Raw genomic sequence first — 19633 nt, 5'->3', positions numbered from 1 at the left:
CGCTTCCACTGCTCCACGGCCACCTTGAGCTTCTCGCGCTCCTCCTCTGACAGGATCTCGGCCACTTTGGCCCCGGCCTCCTGCTGCAGGGCGTCGTACAGCATGGCCTCCAGCTCCAGGATGTGCTGGGGCGGGAGGGGACACGTTAGTCTGGTCTGCTGGTCAAAGGGAGCCCCGTGATCCCTGGGGTGGCAGCACCTCCAAGCCACCCCACAGAGGGGCCTGTTTCCTCCTCGACCAGCTTATGTGACCTGTAGAGTGGAAACCCAGTGCAGGAGTCGTTATGACAAGGGCATTCACTTCTACACGGGTTTTGACGTGTGCAATAAAACTTTGGAGGTAGAGTCTTAGCTCCCGCTAATGTCTGGAAAACGGGTAAGCAGATATTCGAGACCAGACTAGGGGGAGAGCTCTGAGGGAGCCCGAGGACCGGACACTGAGGTAAGGCCTCTTCCTTGGCTCATGGCCTTCCTCAAACCCTAGGTTTATGAGCCCCAAAGAAGGAAGAAGGGCAGCGCTCACAGGGGTTTGTCTGATGTAAGGACAGAAGTGGGGGAGGTCCTTGACTTTCAGCCTCTCCCTGGGGAGGCCGGGCCACTCTGTGGTCCTCAGTGCCTGGGTCAGTCATGTCCCCAAGAGATACGTTCAGGTCCTGATCCCTGGAGCTCATGAATGTGGCCTTATTTGGAACTAGGGTCTCTGCAGCTGTCCTCGCGTTAGGATGGAATCATACTGGATGGAGGAGGCATCCAGCGATCCAGCGGCTCATGTCCTTACAAGGAGAGGGGGCTTGGAGGCAGTCACAGAGGCCATGGGGGGGAAGCCATGTGAAGAGCAGGCAGAGGCTAGGGGACACCTGGAGCCCCCAGGAGCTGGAGGAGGCAGGAAGGACCCTCACTGGGGCCTCAGAGGGAGCGCGTCCCTGCTGACACCTGGTTTCAGCCTGGCCTGCTGGGCTCTGGGTGCCCCTTTCTCTCAGCTGCTCCCTGCTGCCTCGGACATGGCTTCACCTTCGGGGGCCACCAGGCCCCATTTGCCTGCTGTGCTCACCTCCCGGCTTCATCGCCTCCACTCTGCAGATGATGAGTCCTGAGAACGCCTGCTCCCTGTGCCTGGTGTGCCCTGCCCAGCCCAGGTTCGGACCCCACCCCCGCAGAGCTGTCCAGTGCCCACCCCTCCTTGAGGCAACTGCTCTGTTGGCCCCAGGTCAGGAGATAAGTGGGCTCGTGCAATGTGCACGCGGTCCCGCTGGGGACAGTGGGGTCCAGACCCTGCAGGGGGCTCCAGGGTTCAGGCTTCACCCCACTCCTGAGGGCTCGGACACAGAGAACCCCTCATGCCGCTGGTCCCCAAACACGTGCTGCCCCACAGCTAGGGGCCACGGTGCTCACCACAGATCTCAGGGGAATGACCCGTGGTCCCCTAGATCCCCCCACGAGAACACCCAAGAGAAGCCGAGAAGCTGACCAGCTGAGTGCGAGCCAGGCCCTGGGACCCCCAGGCCGGGGCTGAAGCCGAGGCTGATGTGGGAGAAGGCTGAACAGGGGCCACGGGCCTGGCAGGGCCAAGGAGAGAGCCGCGTAGGGCATGGGGCTCACCCCTCTGCCGCCTTCCAGAAATCCAGCGCCAACCAATGCAAAGTGACCCCTTTGCGGCAACTCAGCAGACAAAATGCATACCTTGTTATAAATTCCTAAGGACTTACCAATTGGATCCGGAATACTTTTAAAGCTTTTTCCTCCAGAGATTTTCCTGATGCAATCTTTGAAAAAACCAAATTCCTAAACTACAGAAATGTAACCTCTTCAGAAATGAAGGGTCTTTTCTTCAGGCAAAATGATTATGAAAAGTCCTTTCAGCTTTAGTAGACATTTTAGGGAATAAAAACAAATCCTTTGGACCTCACATTTTATTGTTCTTGACAGCCACAAAATAAACTGTCCCCAGCTGTCCCCAGCAGCTCACACTCCCCATCAGCCACTTCTTAGAGCACAGGCGCTTAGGCGGTTAAGATAAGCTCAAGCATTTAAAAATAAATAAGATGCAGTTGGGGGGTGTGGGGGGTGCTTAGCGCTGGCACCTCAAAGGCTTCGCACAAAGCTGCAAACAAGAGAGGTGCGGTGACCTTCTCCCCCTACCTGAGCACCAGCCACGGGCCCCCTGCAGGGTACCAGCAACTTCCCAAGAGCGGCCACCATGCAGCAGGGACCATCGTTTCCCCTTCGAAACCCCCACCATCACCTTGAGTCCACAGAGCAGGGAGGGTGTGAAGCCGGGGCAGGGGTCCACAGCCCTGCAGCCCCCCGAGGGCTCCCTGCTCTCTGGGATGCAGGTGCACGCGTGTGTGATATTCAGCCCTCTCTGACGCCCCGCACACTGATCCGTCTTTTCAACACTGATGCCACATATTCCTGAGCTGTATCCTGAGGAATGCCCAGGGCCTAGGGGTTAGGGGTGAGCTGTCCCCTCCATGCACGTGTCTGGGATGCAGCGGTGGGGGGCTCAGGGCTGTCCAGCTGCCCCCCAAATACTGCGAGCATCCTTCCCACCCAACACTGTGGACTGGAAACAGGGATCTTGGCCCATATTTCTGGGAAGGTCCATCAGTGCCCGTTCGGCTCTCCAAGGCCACTGCCCTCCACCACCTCCTCTATGGCCGCCCCCACTGGTGGTGAGTGGGCCACCGGCACCTCCACCGTCACCCAGGAGAGGAAGCCCACCCTCAGCTTGGGCAGAAGCTCTGCCCTGCCCCACGGGGCCCTGATGGGGTTAACGGAAACATCACGCTGTCAGCTTCCAGGCTGGGCAGGACCTGCTGGTGCCCTATGTGCTCTCCGCACAACTACCTCGCTCTCCTAACACTCCAGAAGGCGGGCACTCAGACCTCTACTTACCATGCGGGATGTCCCTGGCCTCAGGCATCCTGCTAGGGGGAGGGTCCATTCCCAACCCCTCACCTCACAAGGGCCCCTGGACAGCTTTCCCTGAGCTGGCGCCATGACTCACTCTGAGTCTAAGGACTGGCAGTCCAGGCGGACACAATGGCAGGCCTGGAAGCACCGTGCCGGGAGGTGGCATGGACTCAGGGTGTAACTGACTGCCGGGAAGAAGTGTGGGCGTCCCACCTCCAGGAAGCCCCCCATGCTGCGCCTCGCCTTGGCTGGACTAATCTGAGCAGCAAGGATGCGGTACCCGATCCGGATTCACCTCTTGAAACAAAGCAGCCCGAAGCTCCAGAGATTTCTCCTTGTCAAACCAGGGTCAGTGAGGACTGCGTCACCGTGGTGGAGACGTGTCCACAAGGACTCCCAATCTCCGTGTTAACCCCAAGTGGGGACCCCCAGGTTTATCAGCGGGGGCAAGTGCTCCCCACGGCCAGGCAGATGTGCGGGCAGACACAATGGGCAGACAAAACGTCCATTCCTCGGAGTAGCAGGTGCACTCTCACAGGAAGTCCCAGAGACTGTTTCTTGCAAACATTCAACCGTGCTCAATTAATTTATAAATGCGTTATGTGTCAATGAATCCCATTTTCTCAGCTCATTTTAAAACATCCATTTGAGTTCTGCATTCACGGGGTGAAGTGTTTGCTGCCGGACTAGTAAGGCATCCCTGGACCTCACTGACCAGGAGGGAGAAGTGCAGAAGCTGGTCCCACGGTGGTCATACTGGACCCAGACCCCGAGGGATACCACACAGCGTGTGAACACTTTCCCCATTTCTACCCGAAATCTGCACGCTCCTGCTGTCGGTTTCTCTTACCTTGTGAGCCTGGTCCAAGGACTGCTTCCTATAATCCAGCTCTTCATCCAGGTAGCCCTTCTGCTTACTGAACAGCTCCTGAAACACAAGAGGACCCGTGTCTCAGCCTCGGGCATCCGCCCGGTGACGCCCTGTGCAGACACAAAGCAAGACGCCCACCAACCTTCTCACTCTCCAGGTCAACCATCTTCTGATGCAGGGCGGACTCTGTCTCTTCGATCTGCTGGAGCCACTGGACACAAACCGAAAGAGCAGGTGATAGTGACCTTTCGGGTGGCCACACAGGCACCAAACTGAGAGTGGGGACTGGGTTGGCACTGTGAGCCCCGGGTGCCCAGCGTCCAGACAGCCCCACGTGGTGTCCAGGAAGTCTGTCCCCCACTTCCCCAGGGAGAGAAGGGTCATGAGCAGGGGTTTGGCAGGGACAGGTGCACCTGAGCGCTCAGCCAGCAGAGGTCCTCCCTCAGTCCCATCCCCTGCACCCCTGCTTGCCGGGACTCCCTCTCCCCTTCCCGCTGGAGGACTCCCAGGCAGGCTCTGGCTGTGGGGTGGGGGCCAGGGACGGGCTGCAGGTAAGGAGCCCAGGTGGGCTGGGCAGCCCCCAGGGGAGGGTCCTGGTGAGGTGAACAGAAAGCCAATGGTATACAGACCCACTCCATTGCCTGGCCTTTGGAGGGGTAAACTGAGGCAGAGTTGGCCTTGAGACAAAGCCTGGCTGATCTGTTACCCGCAAACACAGGTGGTGGGTGTTGTTTGACCCCTGCGTGTGTGGGACCTCCCAGGCTGACAGGATTCATGGGCTCTCCACCCCACACCCCGGGAGCCCCTCCTCCAGGGAAGGCACCCTCTCCCAGCTGAGCCTGGCCCTGTCCCAAGAGCGGCCACATAGCTGCTGTTACCTTTTCAGCCAAGGTCAGGACTGTCCTAGCTTGTATGACGACCACTTGCTCCTCATTGGTCAGATTCTGCACCCAAAGCAGACATGGGTACAGTAAGGGGGCTGCACCAGACTGAAATAATGAGAGTGTGGGGTGGGGGGGGTGGGGAGGTGAATGGGGTGCCTGGTAGGGGGTGAATGCAGGTGTCTGGTGGGGGCATGAATGGGGTGCCTGTGGGGGGGTGAATGGGGGTGCCTGGTGAGGGGGCAAATGGGGGTGCCAGGTGGGGGGAAACGAGGGGTGTCTGGTGAAGGGTCAATGAGGGATACCTTACAGGGGAATGAATGGGGTGTCAGGTGGGAGGGTGAATGGGGGTACCTGGTTGGGGGGTGAATGAGGGTGCCAGTTGGGGGGTGAATGGAGATGCCAGGTAGGGGGTGAATGGGGGGTGCCTAGTGGGGGTGAATGGAGTGCCTGGTGGGGGGTGAATGGGGGTGTCTGGTGGGGGGTGAATGCGGTGCCTGGTGAGGGGTGAATGGGGTGCCAGGTAGGGGTGAATGGGGGGTGCCTGGTGGGGGGGTGAATGGGGCTGCATGAATTGAAACTGATGGAGAGGTGCAGGGGGCTGGGGTCACAGGTAAGGTGACTTTTACTGAAATGGCCTCCTGGGGTCTTGAATCCATTTTATTCTTGATCCCGTTGACTCTGGCGTGCTCCCTCTGTTCTGCCCCCTCCCATCCTCCCAGTACTGGTGACCAGGACGTTGTAAGCCGCCAGCTGAGGCAGGAGTGGTGGGGTGGGGGAGCGTAAGGCAGCAGCTAGACATGTGTGCCTACTGTCCCTTGTGCACATCTTTCTTGAAAGCCAGCTCTCTGCATATGCAGCCTGTGTTATCAATTACTAAAACCCCACTTAGGAATGTGGGGTGAGGGCTCCCATCCCTGGCGTCTTTGCCTTTTCTCTGCATGTTGTATTCACACCTCTTCCAAGGGGCCCACCTGGGTGCTCTTCCGGCTGAGTCTGGCTTTGGGGCCCATGAGCATCCTCAGAGTCTACAAGCACTTCACTCCCTCAGACCCTGACTGCCACCTGCATCAGCACCTGGGTGGGAGCTGGGCTGTCCCCACTGCAGGGGCCAACTCGTGGGGCAGCGGGTGGGGGGTGGAGAACATGGGAATCAGAGACCAGAGCAGGGCAGAGCCTGCTGGACTACTGAGCTGGAGGACAGCCCCCTACAGCCCAGAACCTATCTGCTCAGAAGGCCCTCCATCTGGAGTGTGAGCTTCCCCAAGGGAAGGGTCCTCATCATCCCCTACCCCTATAGCAGTCAGCAAAGGTGGGCGCCAGTGACCAAACGCTGTAGGCACAGAGGCAAGCCCTGCCCTTGGGGCACAGTGCACCCTGACTCAGCACAGAGCTGGGCTGGCCAGGCACTCTGCACACCTCCTGCTCCTGGGGAAGCTGGTCAGGTGCCCAGGCGCCCCCTTCTCCCAAGGCAGACAGGGACCAGGGGAGGCCGAGCAAGTGGCTTCAGAGAGAACCTACTGGGACATGGTTGCACTGGGCTGACGGGCTCACCACTGGGTGAGCAGCCTGGCATCACGATGCCCCGGCCTGGGCAGAGTGCCGTCTGCTCTACCTTCTTGGCCCCTGCTCTCCCTTCCCCAGGTGACCCATCCCTCTGCAACCCAGGGAGAGCAGTGGTGAGTGGTGCTGCCCACCAGGGAGGACGGGGGTCCACTCCACCCCTGCCACCTCTGTTCAACTCCAAGGACCCTGCCTCCTGAGCACACTGAGGTCTGGGGCTCAGGTACCCCTGTAGCCCATTTGGAGGTCTGTGCACAGTAACCACAGCACTAGCATGAGCTGGCTGTGAAGGCAGGAGGGGCCGGGCTGTCCCTGTCACCTGCTTCATAAGCTGGGCCAGTCCGTGCTCCAGGAATGAATCTCAGGCTCCACGGGGCACCATCTGGGTCATGAGGTGCACGTGAAGTACACCCATATGCTCCACTGTGACCACTGAAGGGACGCCCTCTAGGCCCATCGGTAGGAACTGCCAAGCTTTCCCCAGGGTCCCCTGAGCGTAAAACCTGAACATGTGTCCTCCAGTCCCTGAGAGTCTCTGTCCCCATGCTCTGAGGCCACTTGATGGCTCCATGGCAGTCCTGCCCACTGATGCTCTTGAGTAGGCAGCTGTAGGGCTGGGGAGGGGCCCTGAACTGAGCTCATCCTACATCAGCTCTGGGACCCTGGGCAGGTGTCCTCTTGGGCCTCAGTTTCTCCAGCTTGAATCAGAAGGTTAACCAATATGGTCCCCATGATGGGGCCTGATAACTCAGGGCTGGACCCCTTCCCTGTATTGGCTAATGCTTCTACAACCCACAGCTCAGATGGAGCATGGGGTCCAGGGGAGGGGCAGAACCACCAGCAGAGCCTCCCTCCCCAAGTGAAGGGTGGGCAAGAGGGAAGCATCCCTGTCAACACAGGGCCCCACATGTGTCACAGCTGCTGGGAAGAACAACTAGTCCCAAGAATACGTGTGAGTACTGGGGTTTTGGTGTGTGTGAGTGAGAATGTGTGTGTTTGCATGCATTTGTTTCTCTTTTTTTCTCCTCCTACTTCATGAAGTACACTGAATTGACCAAGTGCCTGGCTCTTTCTCAAGAGCAATGACCAGGATGGGGAGCCCAAGATGTCTTAGGACTAGCTGTAGACCATACTTATTAGTATACCGTGGGAGAAAAAAAACTTCTGGGTGGTGGAATGGGGCTGCCTTCTGGTACAGTTGAGCTGCTCATTGGGCAGGGGACTCAACAAGTGCAAGATGATGGATAAAGGGCAGATGGAAGATGGATGGGTGGGTGGATGGATGGAGAATGGATAGATGGATAATGGAGTGTGGATGGAGGATGAAGGATGGAGGATGGATGGATGGATGGAAGATGAATGGATGGAGGATGGATAGATGAATGGATGGATGGAGAATGGGTGGAGGATGGATGGAGGATGGATGGATGGATGGACGGACGGAGGATGGATGGATGGATGGATGGATGGATGGATGATGGATGGATGGATGGATGATGGATGGATGGAGGATGGATGGATGGATGATGAAGAATGGAAGATGAAGGATGGATGGATAATGGAGTGTGGATGGAGGAGGAAGGATGGATGGATGATGGAGGATGGATGAAGAATGGATGCAAGATGAATGGATGGATGGTGGATGGATGGAAGACGGACAGAGGATGGATGGATGGATGATGAAGAATGAAAGATGAAGGATGGATGGACAGAGGATGGAGGATGGATGGATAATGGAGTGTAGATGGAGGATGAAGGATGGACGGATGATGGAGGATAGATGGAGGATGGAGGAATGGATGGATAGATGGATAATTGGAGAATAGAAGATGGATGTATGGATGGGGGATGGAGGGAGGGATGAAGGATGGATGGATGGAGGATAGGTGGATGGAGGATGGAGGAAGGATGAATAGATGGATAGATGGTTGGAGGGTAAAGGGTTGAGGGAGGGATGGATGGATGGAGGATGGGTAGATGGAGGATGGGTGGATGGAGGATGGATGGATGGATGGGTAAATGGAGGATAGAAGATGGATGAATGGATGGGGGATGGAGGGAGGGATGGAGGAAGGATGAATAGATGGAATGGAGAGATGATGGTTGGAGGGTGAAAGGTGAAGGGAGGGATGGATGGATGGAGGATGAAGGAGTACAGTCACTCAGTCACCCAATCAGTATTCTTCAAGGAGGTTGCTGTAGAAATTGGAACTGGGCCCTAAATAAGATTTGCAGATTATTTATGGTCTCTGCCCTTCCCCCAAAACCAAGGAAGTGGGAATCCCTAGAGTCTGGGATATCTAAGGTACTAGAGGATCTGCAGCCCCCACCTCCATTAAGCTGTGGGAAGGCTTAGCAACTGACTGGGATTCAGAAACTGAGAACATGTGGCCAGAAGCATCATGGCTAGGAGAACTGGGTATGCACAGCAGAGGGTTCCCCATCCTGGCCAAACAGAGGCTCTGAACCCCGTGCTTCTGGGTGCGAGTTGCCACTCAGCCGGGTGCAAGAACATGAGAAAGGAGCAGGATTTCTCCCAAATTCCAGGGGCCGTACCAAGCAGCTGTGGCCTCAGGGAGGGTGCCAGCGGGCAGGGCAGCCATGGCAGACTGGCAGCAGGACTCATGGGGATCCCTGGACCCTGGGGGACTGATGGGTTGGGGGCTGGCATGAGGAGGCATGCACAAGTCAGGAGAGCGACATACACTTACGGCGTTATCCCCCAGGATGTCCAGCTGCTTCATCAGCTCCGTGACCAGGATGTCCTGGAGGCAAAGACAGGGATACCCGGAGGTGAATGCCAGCCGGTGGGGTTGTGTGGGGTGCAGGGGTGGGGGGGCGGGGGTTTACCGTCACTCCTTCAGCTTCACAGTAGGCCTGGAGGGGGCTCTTCCCGTCTGCGAAGGGGGTATGGTGGAAGTTGATGGCCGGAGACTTCCTCTCCCTCTCCTAGGACAGAGAGCGGGAGGCTGGGCATGGGGGCTGTGCTGGGGGCCACCCAGGGACAGGGTGGAGACACAGAGGCCAGCGAATGTGGTCTGCAGGAGGCCAAGGTCACAGGGGAGGACGGGGGCCCAGGACAGCTGCGCACAGACGGGCACCTGGTCACTGCGTGGCCCCCGGCAGCCCGCAGTGGGCTGCTTAAACGAGCAGGGAGCAAACGTCCGCTGGCTGACCACTGTGGTCAGGCGTGTGGCCCCCGCTCAGCACAGCTGCCGCCATCATGGCCCCTCTGGGCGGAGCCATCATTGCCCAGCCGCATGAGTCTGGAAGCAGACTCATGGCTCGTTCGTTCTGGGCTTTCGTCCGTGGCCCTTGGGCAGAGAGGTGCCTCCTTTCCAACCCACCCTCTTGGGGTCATGAGCAAGGGCCCAGGTCAGGAAGGCCAAGCGCCTCCTCCATCACAGCAGCTCTGCAGGATGGTGGCCTCTCCCCTATGCACCCCGCACCCACGCCCCCGGCACACCTCGAGTTCCAGGATCCGGAACTCCAGCAGCTCGTTTTGGTCCCTCGCATCCTGGACCTCATGTTTTAACCGACCCTCTTCTATTTCCATTTGTTTAATCTGTCAAATAAAGGGCAGATGACACATTGAGGTCACGTGAGGTCCATTCCCGGCTTTCCCGACAGCTTCTGGCTATCTGTGGGGCTGGCTGACCTGCCCCAGCGCCCAGAGCCCTCACTCCAGCTGGAGTTGGCTCACCGTGGCGGGGGGGGCGATGCAGGGGCAGATGCAAGGGGCAAGGAACCATGGATGCCCCCAGAGTAGCCCTGAGCCCGGCCCAGCCGTCTGAGCAGAGATGGGGAAGAGAAGGGGCCCATCAAGGGAAGAGCCGCTAAGATGTCCCCATGCAGCCCCTGCCGTTGCCAGGACAGTGCTCCTTCAAGCACAGGCTGGCCCAGAACCCGAAGGTGCATTGCTGTCCGATGGAGGGGCCATGGGCCACAGCTGCCGGGCCCCCTCCAGAGCTGACCTTACTAATTACGGGATTGTTCAAGCAGAATCAGAAACAAGTCAACCTGACGTTTGAGGCCCGCACCTTCCAAAGGGTGAGAGCAGTGCATCCTGGTGCAAGCGGCCTTGGGAGGACAGGGAAGGGTTGCCAGAGGGTGTCCACTGGGCCAGATGGCCTGGCCCATCCCCCCTGAACTGAATGTGGGGAGCTGAATGCCCCGCTGGGATGCTCAGGGGTGGGTGGAGATGGATCCAGGGGCTCAACATCCTGCAAGGTGCTGTCGGGGTGGGCTCCTCCCACAGTGCCCGGCGTCAGGCTGCGCAGCCAAGGCCGTGGGCAGCCCCTACCATGAACGTGACCCCATGTACATGGTAGCCAGAGGAAAGCAAAGGTTTAAAGTGTGCACCTGTGTGTGCAAGCGTCCATGAACATCTCTGTGTGCATGTGCGTGTTTAAATGTGAGTGTTTAAGAGTGCACAGAGTGCTTAAGTGTGCATGCAAGTGTATAAAGAGTATGTGTGCACATAAGCATTTATATGTAGACATATTTTTGTGCACACAGAAGCGTTTATGTGCATGTGTTATATGTACAAGTGAGCACTTAAGTGTGCACGTGAACCTTACGTGTGCACACAAGCATTTCCATGCACACAGGTGTGTACATGTGCATGAGAACACCACAAACACAGCTGCCGTGATTTAAGACACATATATGGACAGTCCGCAGGAAACGTGGGCGTCATGCACGATTCAAGCCCTAACAGCACCAAAGCAGGGCCCCGTGTGGGACTGGACCGTGGCCCACGGGCTTGGTTTGGAGGCTGCTGGTCTGCACAGAGCACAGTCACGGTGGCGCCCCTAAGGCTCGTGAGGACACGCTGGCCTGGCTCTTCTCTAGAAGGGCTGTGGCTGCCCGGGCGAGTGCCTCTGCCCCTGCCTGTCCTCGGCCCAGGACGAGGCCCGCGGCTGGTGGGGAAGGGCCGCACGCAGCACCCTCACCGGGCAAGATGATGGCGCTGGTGGCCTTTCTGCCTCTGAACCGTAGCCCCCGCTCCCGCCCTGGTCTGAGCACCCCGCTCCAGCGGCTCTGGGGTGCCGCCCACTGGGGACCGTCCCAAGCAGCACAGATGTCCTCTGACGAGCCCTGCACAGTGCTCGGCCCTCCGTGCTGTGGGCCCCGAGAACAGGCTGACTTAGGGAGCTCGTGTGTAGAACGGGCATCTCACCTGCAGGGAGAAGGGCAAGTGAGGCGGGTCCGGGCAGGAGCTCGGGCCGCTACAGGAACAGGCCAGCGGGCACCGTGTTTTCTGGCCCATCACATAAAATCTTCCAGCCCACAGAGCCCCAGCCCGGGGGTGGGCTGCAGGGACAACAGCGTTTTGGGGCTTCCTGTTAACCGGAAGCCAGGGAAGCCCATGGATGCATTGCACTCACCCTTTGGAAGGTGCGGGCCTCACACGTCGGGTTGACTTGTTTCTGATTCTGTTTGAACAACCCCGTAACTAGTAAGGTCAGCTCTGGAGGGGGCCCGGCAGCTGTGGCCCACGGCCCCTCCACCGGGCACACTCACAGCTGCTGGGCGGACCCAGCTCCATGGACCCTCCAAGGACCTCTCCCCAGAAGACAGTTTCCGGGAGCGCGGCGGGTGGGGGCACTACCTTCTCTACAAGCTCTTGGTTCCTTCGATACAGCGCTTGCTTCTCTTCAATCCACTTCATGTCCTTGAAAACAGAATTAAATTAGAGAAATAAATACACCCCAGGATTAAGGCAAAGCCAGCATTTAAATCACAATTCAGCAGAACGGACTCAACACCCAGCTTCCGCAGCTGCCGCCTGCCCACCATTCCTGTCATGCAGTGAATGAAAGCCTACGATCCCCCGTAGTTGCCGGGGGGCCTGGACGGAGAGCAGACACCTCGCGCCACCACGTGGCCAGCACTCCTGGACCACGCCAGCCCACACCAGGCACCAGTGGCACGTGGAGCCATGTGGGTGTCACGGGTCCAGGGACCTTGACACGGAGCCAACAGGAGCCTGGTCGCTCGGGGGGTGTCCTGTGCATTCACACTCAGACATACGGATGGAGGCCAGCTTTTGTGCTCTGGGGAGAGACGTGTGTGGACCCCTGGCCGACCTGGTCCCATGATCAGGTGTCTCCAAAAGCCCAGACGCTCCCTCCTCCAGCAGCATCCTCAGTAAGGGGTTGGGAGGAACTCCCACTGCCCCTCACAGTCCACTTGCTTCCAGGTTCTTCCCCGCAAAGTCATCTGGGAAGTGTGAAGGTTCACGGCTGCAGAAGAAAGGCAGCCGCGTCCTCCTGCCCGTCCTCCTCCGGCTCGCGTCCCAGCTAACCCGCCACTGCAGTTCTCCAGCACAGAGGGCGTGGGGCCCAGGCATCCCACTCAAAGGTCCAGGCAGGGTCCGCGAAGGCCGCGCACAGCACAGCTCCTGAGCACCATTCCCGCTGCCTGAGCGCACGGGGCCCCGGGGGAGGGGTGGTGGCCCCGATGGGGTGCAAGCCAGTCCGGCGGGCTTCAGGTAAACGGCTACAGGTGCCCAGCACAGACTCTGGGGCCGCGCACGCTCAGGCAGGGGCGTGGACAACATGACCCTGTGCCGCTCAGGTCCTCCTCTCTTCCATCCCACCGTCCACTCAGAGGCGAACACGTCGAGGGCCACCGTGGGTCTGTGCTGGCTTGATGGCGAGCCAGGCGCTTTCCCATGCAGCCTGGGGGTGGACCCTCCCAGCCCTACACAGACGTCCTCCTGCCTCATCTTGGGTCCACCTGGAAGTGCGCCGTCCAGCAGGTCAGAGGCTCGTGGCCATGGGCGATGGACGCTTGCCCCCAGGATTTGAAGAGCCCAGAGGTGGCGATGGGCATAGAGGTGAGGGAGTGACCAGCGGTCTCCAGGGGCAGCCCTGGCCCTGAGCTGGGGGGAGAGAGGGTCTGCCCAGGTGCCCCCGTCAAGCCGTGCTGTGCCCTTCTTCTGATACATGCTCCCCTCAGTGTCTGGATTTCTTAGTGGGGCGCCAGTCTGCCGGGCTGGACCGTCCGCGCCCCTCGGGCACCCTCCGTGTTGGTGGGGCACCCGGCTCCCGCTTGAGCCTCACCTGCCCCTGCTCAGCCAGGGTCTGCTCCAGGTCTTCTATCCGCGTCTGGGCTCTCTGCACCTCTGCTTGCAGCTGCTCGCGGGTCTGTAGGATGGGAGGAGGGATACATCAAACTTTCTCTCGCAGCCAGGACACGCCCGCAGGGATGGAGGCTTTGGCGGGCCTCAGCCTCCGCTAAGGGAGAGGACACAGTCCTCGACTTTGCAGGGAGGCTCCATGAGTCTAAGGCTCACTTAGACTAGGGGGACGCCCTACAGACTCATTCTGAGGGACTGTTAGGGGAAATGTCTATCAACAGGATGAAACAGCTGGTGAGGGCAGTGGAGCGCTGCGGGGCACTGGCCACTGGGGGGCTTGTTCCGGGCTCTGGCTGACACGGAGGATGGAGGATGGAGCACGGAGGACGCACGGACCAGTTGCATGCGGGCTCGGCCATCGGCCATTGGCCCTTCCCGTTCTGCACTGGCGCCCTCCGCCAGTCCTGGATCACCTTGCTCCACATTCTGTGTGCACTTGACTCCCCCCGCCCCCCCCGCCAGTGCCCCTGCAGAAGCCCACCCTCAGTGCCCAGTGCAGGCAAGGCCCCCAGAGGGTCCAGGCCGCCCTCCCTGGAGCTAATTTGCTCTCACGGGGTCCCAGCCACAGGGCACTTCATTCCAGTACTCCTGCTCCCTGGGAACAGCTCTGGGCAGATGAGAGCACTTGGGCCAGCTGGGCACAGGGTCCGGTGGCCCTCAAGCTGAGGAGGGCAGGGGATCCCCTGGCCTGGCCCTGGGTTCCTCTTCAGACATCAGCGGACCCTGGCTCTCCCTCCCCTCCCCTCCCCCAGCCTCCACCCTCCTAGGGCCCAGGTGATACACATGAACCTGGAGGGAGATCAATTTGCTGACAGGGAGTAGGCCGAGTGACTCTCCAGGCAGCGAGGATGGATGTGGCAAGGGGACCCCACTGACACTGTGCCCTGCTTCCAAGAGTCCACGCTCAGCCGGCCAGCTGGAGTCCCAGAACCAGCTGACTGGCCCCTTGCCCTGTATGCTAGGGACAGAGTTGGCCCCCAGGCCCCAGGGCAGCTGGGCAGGACAGCCCTTCAGGTATACAGGATGCAGCCCATCTCCTTGTGCAGGGCATCCCCTCTGGCCCTGGCAGGGCAGGCCACACGTCAGGGAGCAGGGGAGGGGGCTCAGGGAGGGCAGGGCATAGCCCCCTGCCATGGCCTCCCCTGGTGGCCAGCGAGGGCACCTGTCAGCCCCATGTTCCTGCCTTTGAGGACGGGGCATGAGCGCCTGGGCCAGGGTCCAGGGAGGCAGGGGCAGGAGGGGGACACCTACCTGTTCCCAGCAGGGCCTGCCTGGTGAGGCTCAGGGTCAAGATGGGCACAGCAGCTCAGGTGTATTGGATGAATGAATGATCTTGGCAAATTTCCAGAACTGAGCTGCAACGCTGGCCCTTCCCCATCTCTGAGCCTCAGCTCCAGGAGAGCCCCCTAAGAGCACCACTGCATGGTTTGCGAGGAAGCAAACTTCCCCTTGCCCACCAGCCACGGTCCCCAGAGGGGACACACGTTGCTCTCCGAGGGACCATCACTCACACCTGTGCCTGGGAACACTCTGGGAGGCCCCACCCACCCCCAGGCCAACATTGGTCCTTAATCGCCTCAGGGAGCATCAGCAGGCACGGCAAGAACCGTGGGAGAGAGGGCTTGGCCCGGAAGGTGAAGCAATGCAAGTGTCCCTGCCAAGGCCGGGGGGTCAAGCGGGGAGGAGCCCAGAGGGAGCTGGAACGTCGTGGAGTAGAAGTCAGTTAGACCTTAACTTCTCGCTCTGCATCCAGCGTCCCTCCGACCTGCTCCTGCAGCAAGGCGTAGGCTCGCTGCAGAGCCTGGTACTCCATGGTCAGCTGCCGGAACCTCAGCTCGGTCTCCTCCTTGGCCACGCCCTGGACAGGTGCACGGAGATGCAGGCTTACCTGGGGCCGCGGGGAGGTGAGCCTGGAGCACCCCCCGAAAGGCCCAGCTGGCTGCACTGAGGCCAGGGTGAATCTCAGGGGCCGGCAGCCAGGCCAGGGGCTCGGCGGGGGCCCCATCTGCCCCCCAGACGTGTCAGGTGAGACCTAGACCGGGGAATGCTTCTCCTCCCCACCCCCACCTTCCTGCAGAGATCCCTAAATGCCTCCTTCTGGCTACAGGGACACCTGCTGCCCCAGACAGAAGGCAGGGTGGTGCTGCGGCCTTCCCAGGGCCCCCTGGACCCCAAAGCACTTGCTTCTCCAAGAACAAGGCCTAGGTCTGGTATGAAGGGTGGCTGCGCCCAACAGTGACCGGGCCCAGGAACCCTAGCCTGGCCCCCGCTCCCCCTGCGCTCCTTACCCCCAAGGCTGTGGCAGCAGCTCTGCTATGATGTCTTAGGTCTCTAAGTGGGTCCCTGGCCATGGGTCACCTGCCCGGATCGGCCAGGGCAGGCCCTACCCATGGCCTTAGTGCCCCTGGGCCTGTCAGGGCCGCAGACAGCCTGCTACTCCTTGTCCTGCAGCCACAGGGGCCAAGCCAGTGAGACCAAACCAAGCCCAGCTTCCTCCCACATGCGGGGCTCAGCCGGCCTCCTGCATCTGAGGACGGTTCCTTCTGCAAGAAGGGCTGGTGGGGAGGTCAGGCTGGGTGGGCTTTATCAGAGACAACACTATTCTGCACTGCCTGTCACCCTAGTGAACACCTCGGCGTGGCCCTCGGCGTTGCTGCCAGCCTCCCCACCCTGGGTGGTTCAGACCCCCTGGGGCAGCCCTTTGAGAGGCAGGGAGCCCTCTGTCCCACTGTATGGAAGGATATGAGCACAGGCTACTGGGGGGCACAGCCAGGGAGGGCCCCCAAGCCCACTGCTCCAGGGGGCAGGCCACACAGCAGAGCCCCACGTCCCCGACCCTGATCCTCGCTGCCTCCAGGCCCTGCCCCAGCCTGTCCAGAAGCCCCTGTGGGAGGCTACCTCCTCCAGGTCATCGTCTGGGGTACATGGAGTCTGGTCGGTCCTGTCTGTCTGATAAGAGATGGAGGAGCCATCGGATTCCAGGGAAGCCTCTTCGTCATATCCAAAGAAGGTCTCCACCACAACTGGCTTCTGGCCAAAAGGAACTGAGTTAGTCCAGACATGGACCCGCGTCCCCTCCTCACCCCATGTCCACCATCCATTCCACCCAAGTCCCTCCTGCCAGTGTCCCCGACACTCTCCCTAACTCCTGGCCCAGACCGTCATGGGAGCCTCCCGGGTCCTCCCTGTGCTGAAACCCCAACGGGCCCCTTCATGGTCCAGCTCATGAAGGTCGCCTGTCACCCAGGCTGGAGGGCACTGTGGCCAATGGTCCACGCCTCTGTCAACCAACATCCTGTCCTTGGCTGCTGAGCCCATCTTGATGGCTCCTGGCCTTTATCCCAATTGCCTGGCTTCTCCCCACTCCTGCCTCATGGAAGCGCTGGGACGGTGGGGGGCCCAGGTAGAGAGGGTGGGCCTCCTCCAGCTGGTCCACTCTTAGGACTCTGCACGGCCAGGCTTCCAGGCCTCCAGAAAATCTCTAAATGCTCTGCAATAATCCCGAGGAGAGAGAGCCCCAGCACCCTGTCACTCCTTCCATGGGCCCTTCCGGGGGCCAGATGCGCCAGCATTCGTGCCTGAGGAGTATCTCCCAGGCTGCGTGAGGAACACCCCCCAGCATTCGAAAGCCAAACAAGAAAACACATGCATTTTGCATAAAGCAGAGCACTAGTTATTGTTCTCTGGGACTATCTCCTGAATCTCCTCTAATACACACGTTTATGGAAAAGGATCCTGCTTCAGATTCCCTGGGGGCACAGGTCAGCCAGGGCGGAGCCGCGTGGGGCCAGCAGTCACCCCTGCTAAGCCCGCAGTGGGGCGGTGGTGGTGGGGGGGGCTGTGCGAGGCAGGCCTGCAGGCCCCAGGGCAATGCAGGAATTCTAACTCCCAGGCCCCGCAGGGGAAGGCCAGAGTCCCAGGGCTAACCCCTCCTCCTTGCTGTCACGAGGAACGCCCTCGTGTTAAGTGGCTTTTAGAAAACATACATTCTGTGTACACATACATCAACACCGTCTCCTTTACCTTGGGGAGTTTGGCCATTTTCTTTCTTTGCTTCCGAAATCTTAAAAGCTTATCTCGCTCCTGCAAAAACCAGTGGAAGAGATTTTCTGAGGGGTGAGCAGCTCCGTTAATGTTCCCGCGCAGTCATCGGCACGGACTTGGAGGGTGGTTTCTAGATGGGCTACTGTCTGCGTGGTCACAGACGCGGCCCTGCTCAGGAACATTGGCACTGAAGGGGCAGATGGCGCGTGGTTTCTGCTTGCGCTGAAAGGGGCGATGGCCCACGTGGGCGGCTGTCGCCCCACCATGCTCAGGGTGCTCCAGCCTCCTCACAGTGTGTGGCTGGGGGGCAGGCTCTGAGCAGCCCACACACAGAAATGGGAATCCGAGAGGGACCAAGGCCAGCCCTGCTCTGTACTCTCTGAGCAGATGTCTGGAGAAGCGGCAACCCCACACAGCTGGAAAGGGACCCTGCAGACACGTAAGGAGACCAAAAACCCGTTTCTCCCCAGGGAGCTCCACTGAATTTCCATGACCCTGACCACGTACCAGCCACGCTGAGACTGCTAGACCACGCTGGCGGGGCAGAAACCCGTGGTGGGGGTCAGTGCTCCAGGGAGGGCAGCCACCCCTGAAGAACGAGCAAAGCTGGGTGCTGGCTCCTGCAGGTGTCACCAAAGGCCACCTGGGGCATCTATCTGACCCTGACGGATGGGTGTTCGCAGTCCCATGGCAAAACCTTTGGGCAGGTAGCATGTGTTGGTACAGCCGCCTCTGTCCGGACTAGAAGGAGCCACCAGCACCAAGGGTCCCAGGGACAAGTGCACGGGGCATTGGGTGTGAATGTAGGAGAGAGAATGACTTACTAGCACACTCTTCACGTAGCCAGCGGTTTCCAGGGTCTAGGGAGACAAGAGCTTGTTACAGAGCTGGGAGCACAGACCTGCTCCCCAGGAGACCCAGAGCCTGGCGGCTGCCCAGAACCTCAACTCGACTGCTTCCCACTGCCTGGAGAGGGGGCATCTGACCTGGCCCTCATGGTCCCTCCTCCCTCCCTAAGCTGACCTCCCAAGGGCACCGGGAACCTGCAGGAGCCCCCGGGGGCCGTCGGCTCACGGCCAAGGGCCTGTCACCCGCCTTGCAGAAACTGCAATAACGCACAGTCGCAACTGACCAAGATTTCTTCCTTTTCCTATACTCCCCGACCCCCCATAGGTTCTTATACACGTGGGGATGGACGGTCACTGTGCAGTTGAACGAGACAAGAGGTCAGCTCGCAGGCACAGTCAGGGAAGGCTGTGTTGGGGAGACCCCACCCTGCAGCCCGTGCTGGGCAGTGGGACCTCCTGTTACTTTGGAGGCAACTTCAGTCATCAAAATGAAGCAGGCCTTGGGGCCCTGGCCGGCTCAGTCAGGGGAGCATGTGACTCTTGATCTCAGTGTCTTGAGTTCAAGCCCCACAATGGGCATAGAACTTACTAAAAACAACAAGACGACAGGCCAGGCCTGCACTTCTGGGCCACGAGCCACACCAGCAGGAGAGACACTGCTGTCCCTTCTGCTGCCTCTAGAGGCCACAGAATGACCAAGGCAACTTGCTCTGAAATGACCCGAGGGGACCCCAACAGGGTAACTAGAAGAGGGTTTGGTGCAGGACTATTTTCAACAGTGTGCTGGGGGCGTAGTGGCCATAGGGACAGGGCAGTGTTAAGGGACGGGGCCCTGAAGAGCCTGCCCACGGCCTAATGCCCAGCACCTGGGCCTGGACCTTCTCTGGAATAGGGTCTCTGCAGATGTGATTGAGTCGGGGATCTGGAGATGAGACTATCCTGGAGTAGGGTGGGCAGGAGAGAAGAGGAGGGACACCGAGAGCTGGCCCGCGGAGACAGGCGGGGACCGGAGTGAGAGGCCCACAGCCACCAGAAACGTCCCCGCGGCAAAGGACGGACCCTGGCCTCGCGCTTGCGGAGGGGGCGCGGTCCTGCCGCACCTTGACAGGATTCTGGCCTCCAGACCGAGAAGAGGTCGCTGTGTGCTAAGTCCCCAGGTGCGCTGCTCTGCCCCGGGGTCCCAGGAGCTAACACCGCGGCACGCCGTCGCTGAAACCCCGGGTCCAAAGCGATGAGGAGACGACGCAGCTTTAGAGGGCCACTCAGGCAGGACCGCGGTGGAGCCCGCAGGGAGGGGCCCGGGCAGGACGGGGACAGAGGGAGATGGGAGGGGAGGGGCCGAGGGGCGGGAGAGGAGGGGCCGAGGG

The 19633-nt window shown here is 60.0% G+C and overlaps 1 protein-coding gene across 1 annotated transcript in view; it reads right to left on the bottom strand.

The window, feature by feature from the left end:
• JAKMIP3 (Janus kinase and microtubule interacting protein 3) overlaps positions 1–19633 on the bottom strand; it is an 80941-nt gene that overhangs the window by 18690 nt on the left and 42618 nt on the right. Inside the window, exons 8-20 of the mRNA XM_034986387.1 lie at positions 18243–18278; positions 17398–17457; positions 16273–16401; positions 15104–15232; positions 13298–13381; positions 11842–11904; positions 9694–9792; positions 9078–9176; positions 8939–8992; positions 4662–4727; positions 3926–3994; positions 3763–3840; positions 2–125 (exon numbers count right to left, since the gene is read on the bottom strand). Coding sequence (XP_034842278.1) covers positions 2–125; positions 3763–3840; positions 3926–3994; positions 4662–4727; positions 8939–8992; positions 9078–9176; positions 9694–9792; positions 11842–11904; positions 13298–13381; positions 15104–15232; positions 16273–16401; positions 17398–17457; positions 18243–18278 — 1090 coding nt within the window. The remainder of the gene's footprint in view (position 1; positions 126–3762; positions 3841–3925; positions 3995–4661; positions 4728–8938; positions 8993–9077; positions 9177–9693; positions 9793–11841; positions 11905–13297; positions 13382–15103; positions 15233–16272; positions 16402–17397; positions 17458–18242; positions 18279–19633) is intronic.

Source organism: Mirounga leonina, unplaced genomic scaffold, assembly GCF_011800145.1.
Source record: "Mirounga leonina isolate KUSES-001 unplaced genomic scaffold, KU_Mleo_1.0 Mir_114, whole genome shotgun sequence".
Classification (NCBI taxonomy): Eukaryota; Metazoa; Chordata; class Mammalia; order Carnivora; family Phocidae; genus Mirounga; species Mirounga leonina.
This window is presented reverse-complemented; position numbering and strand designations above follow the sequence as displayed.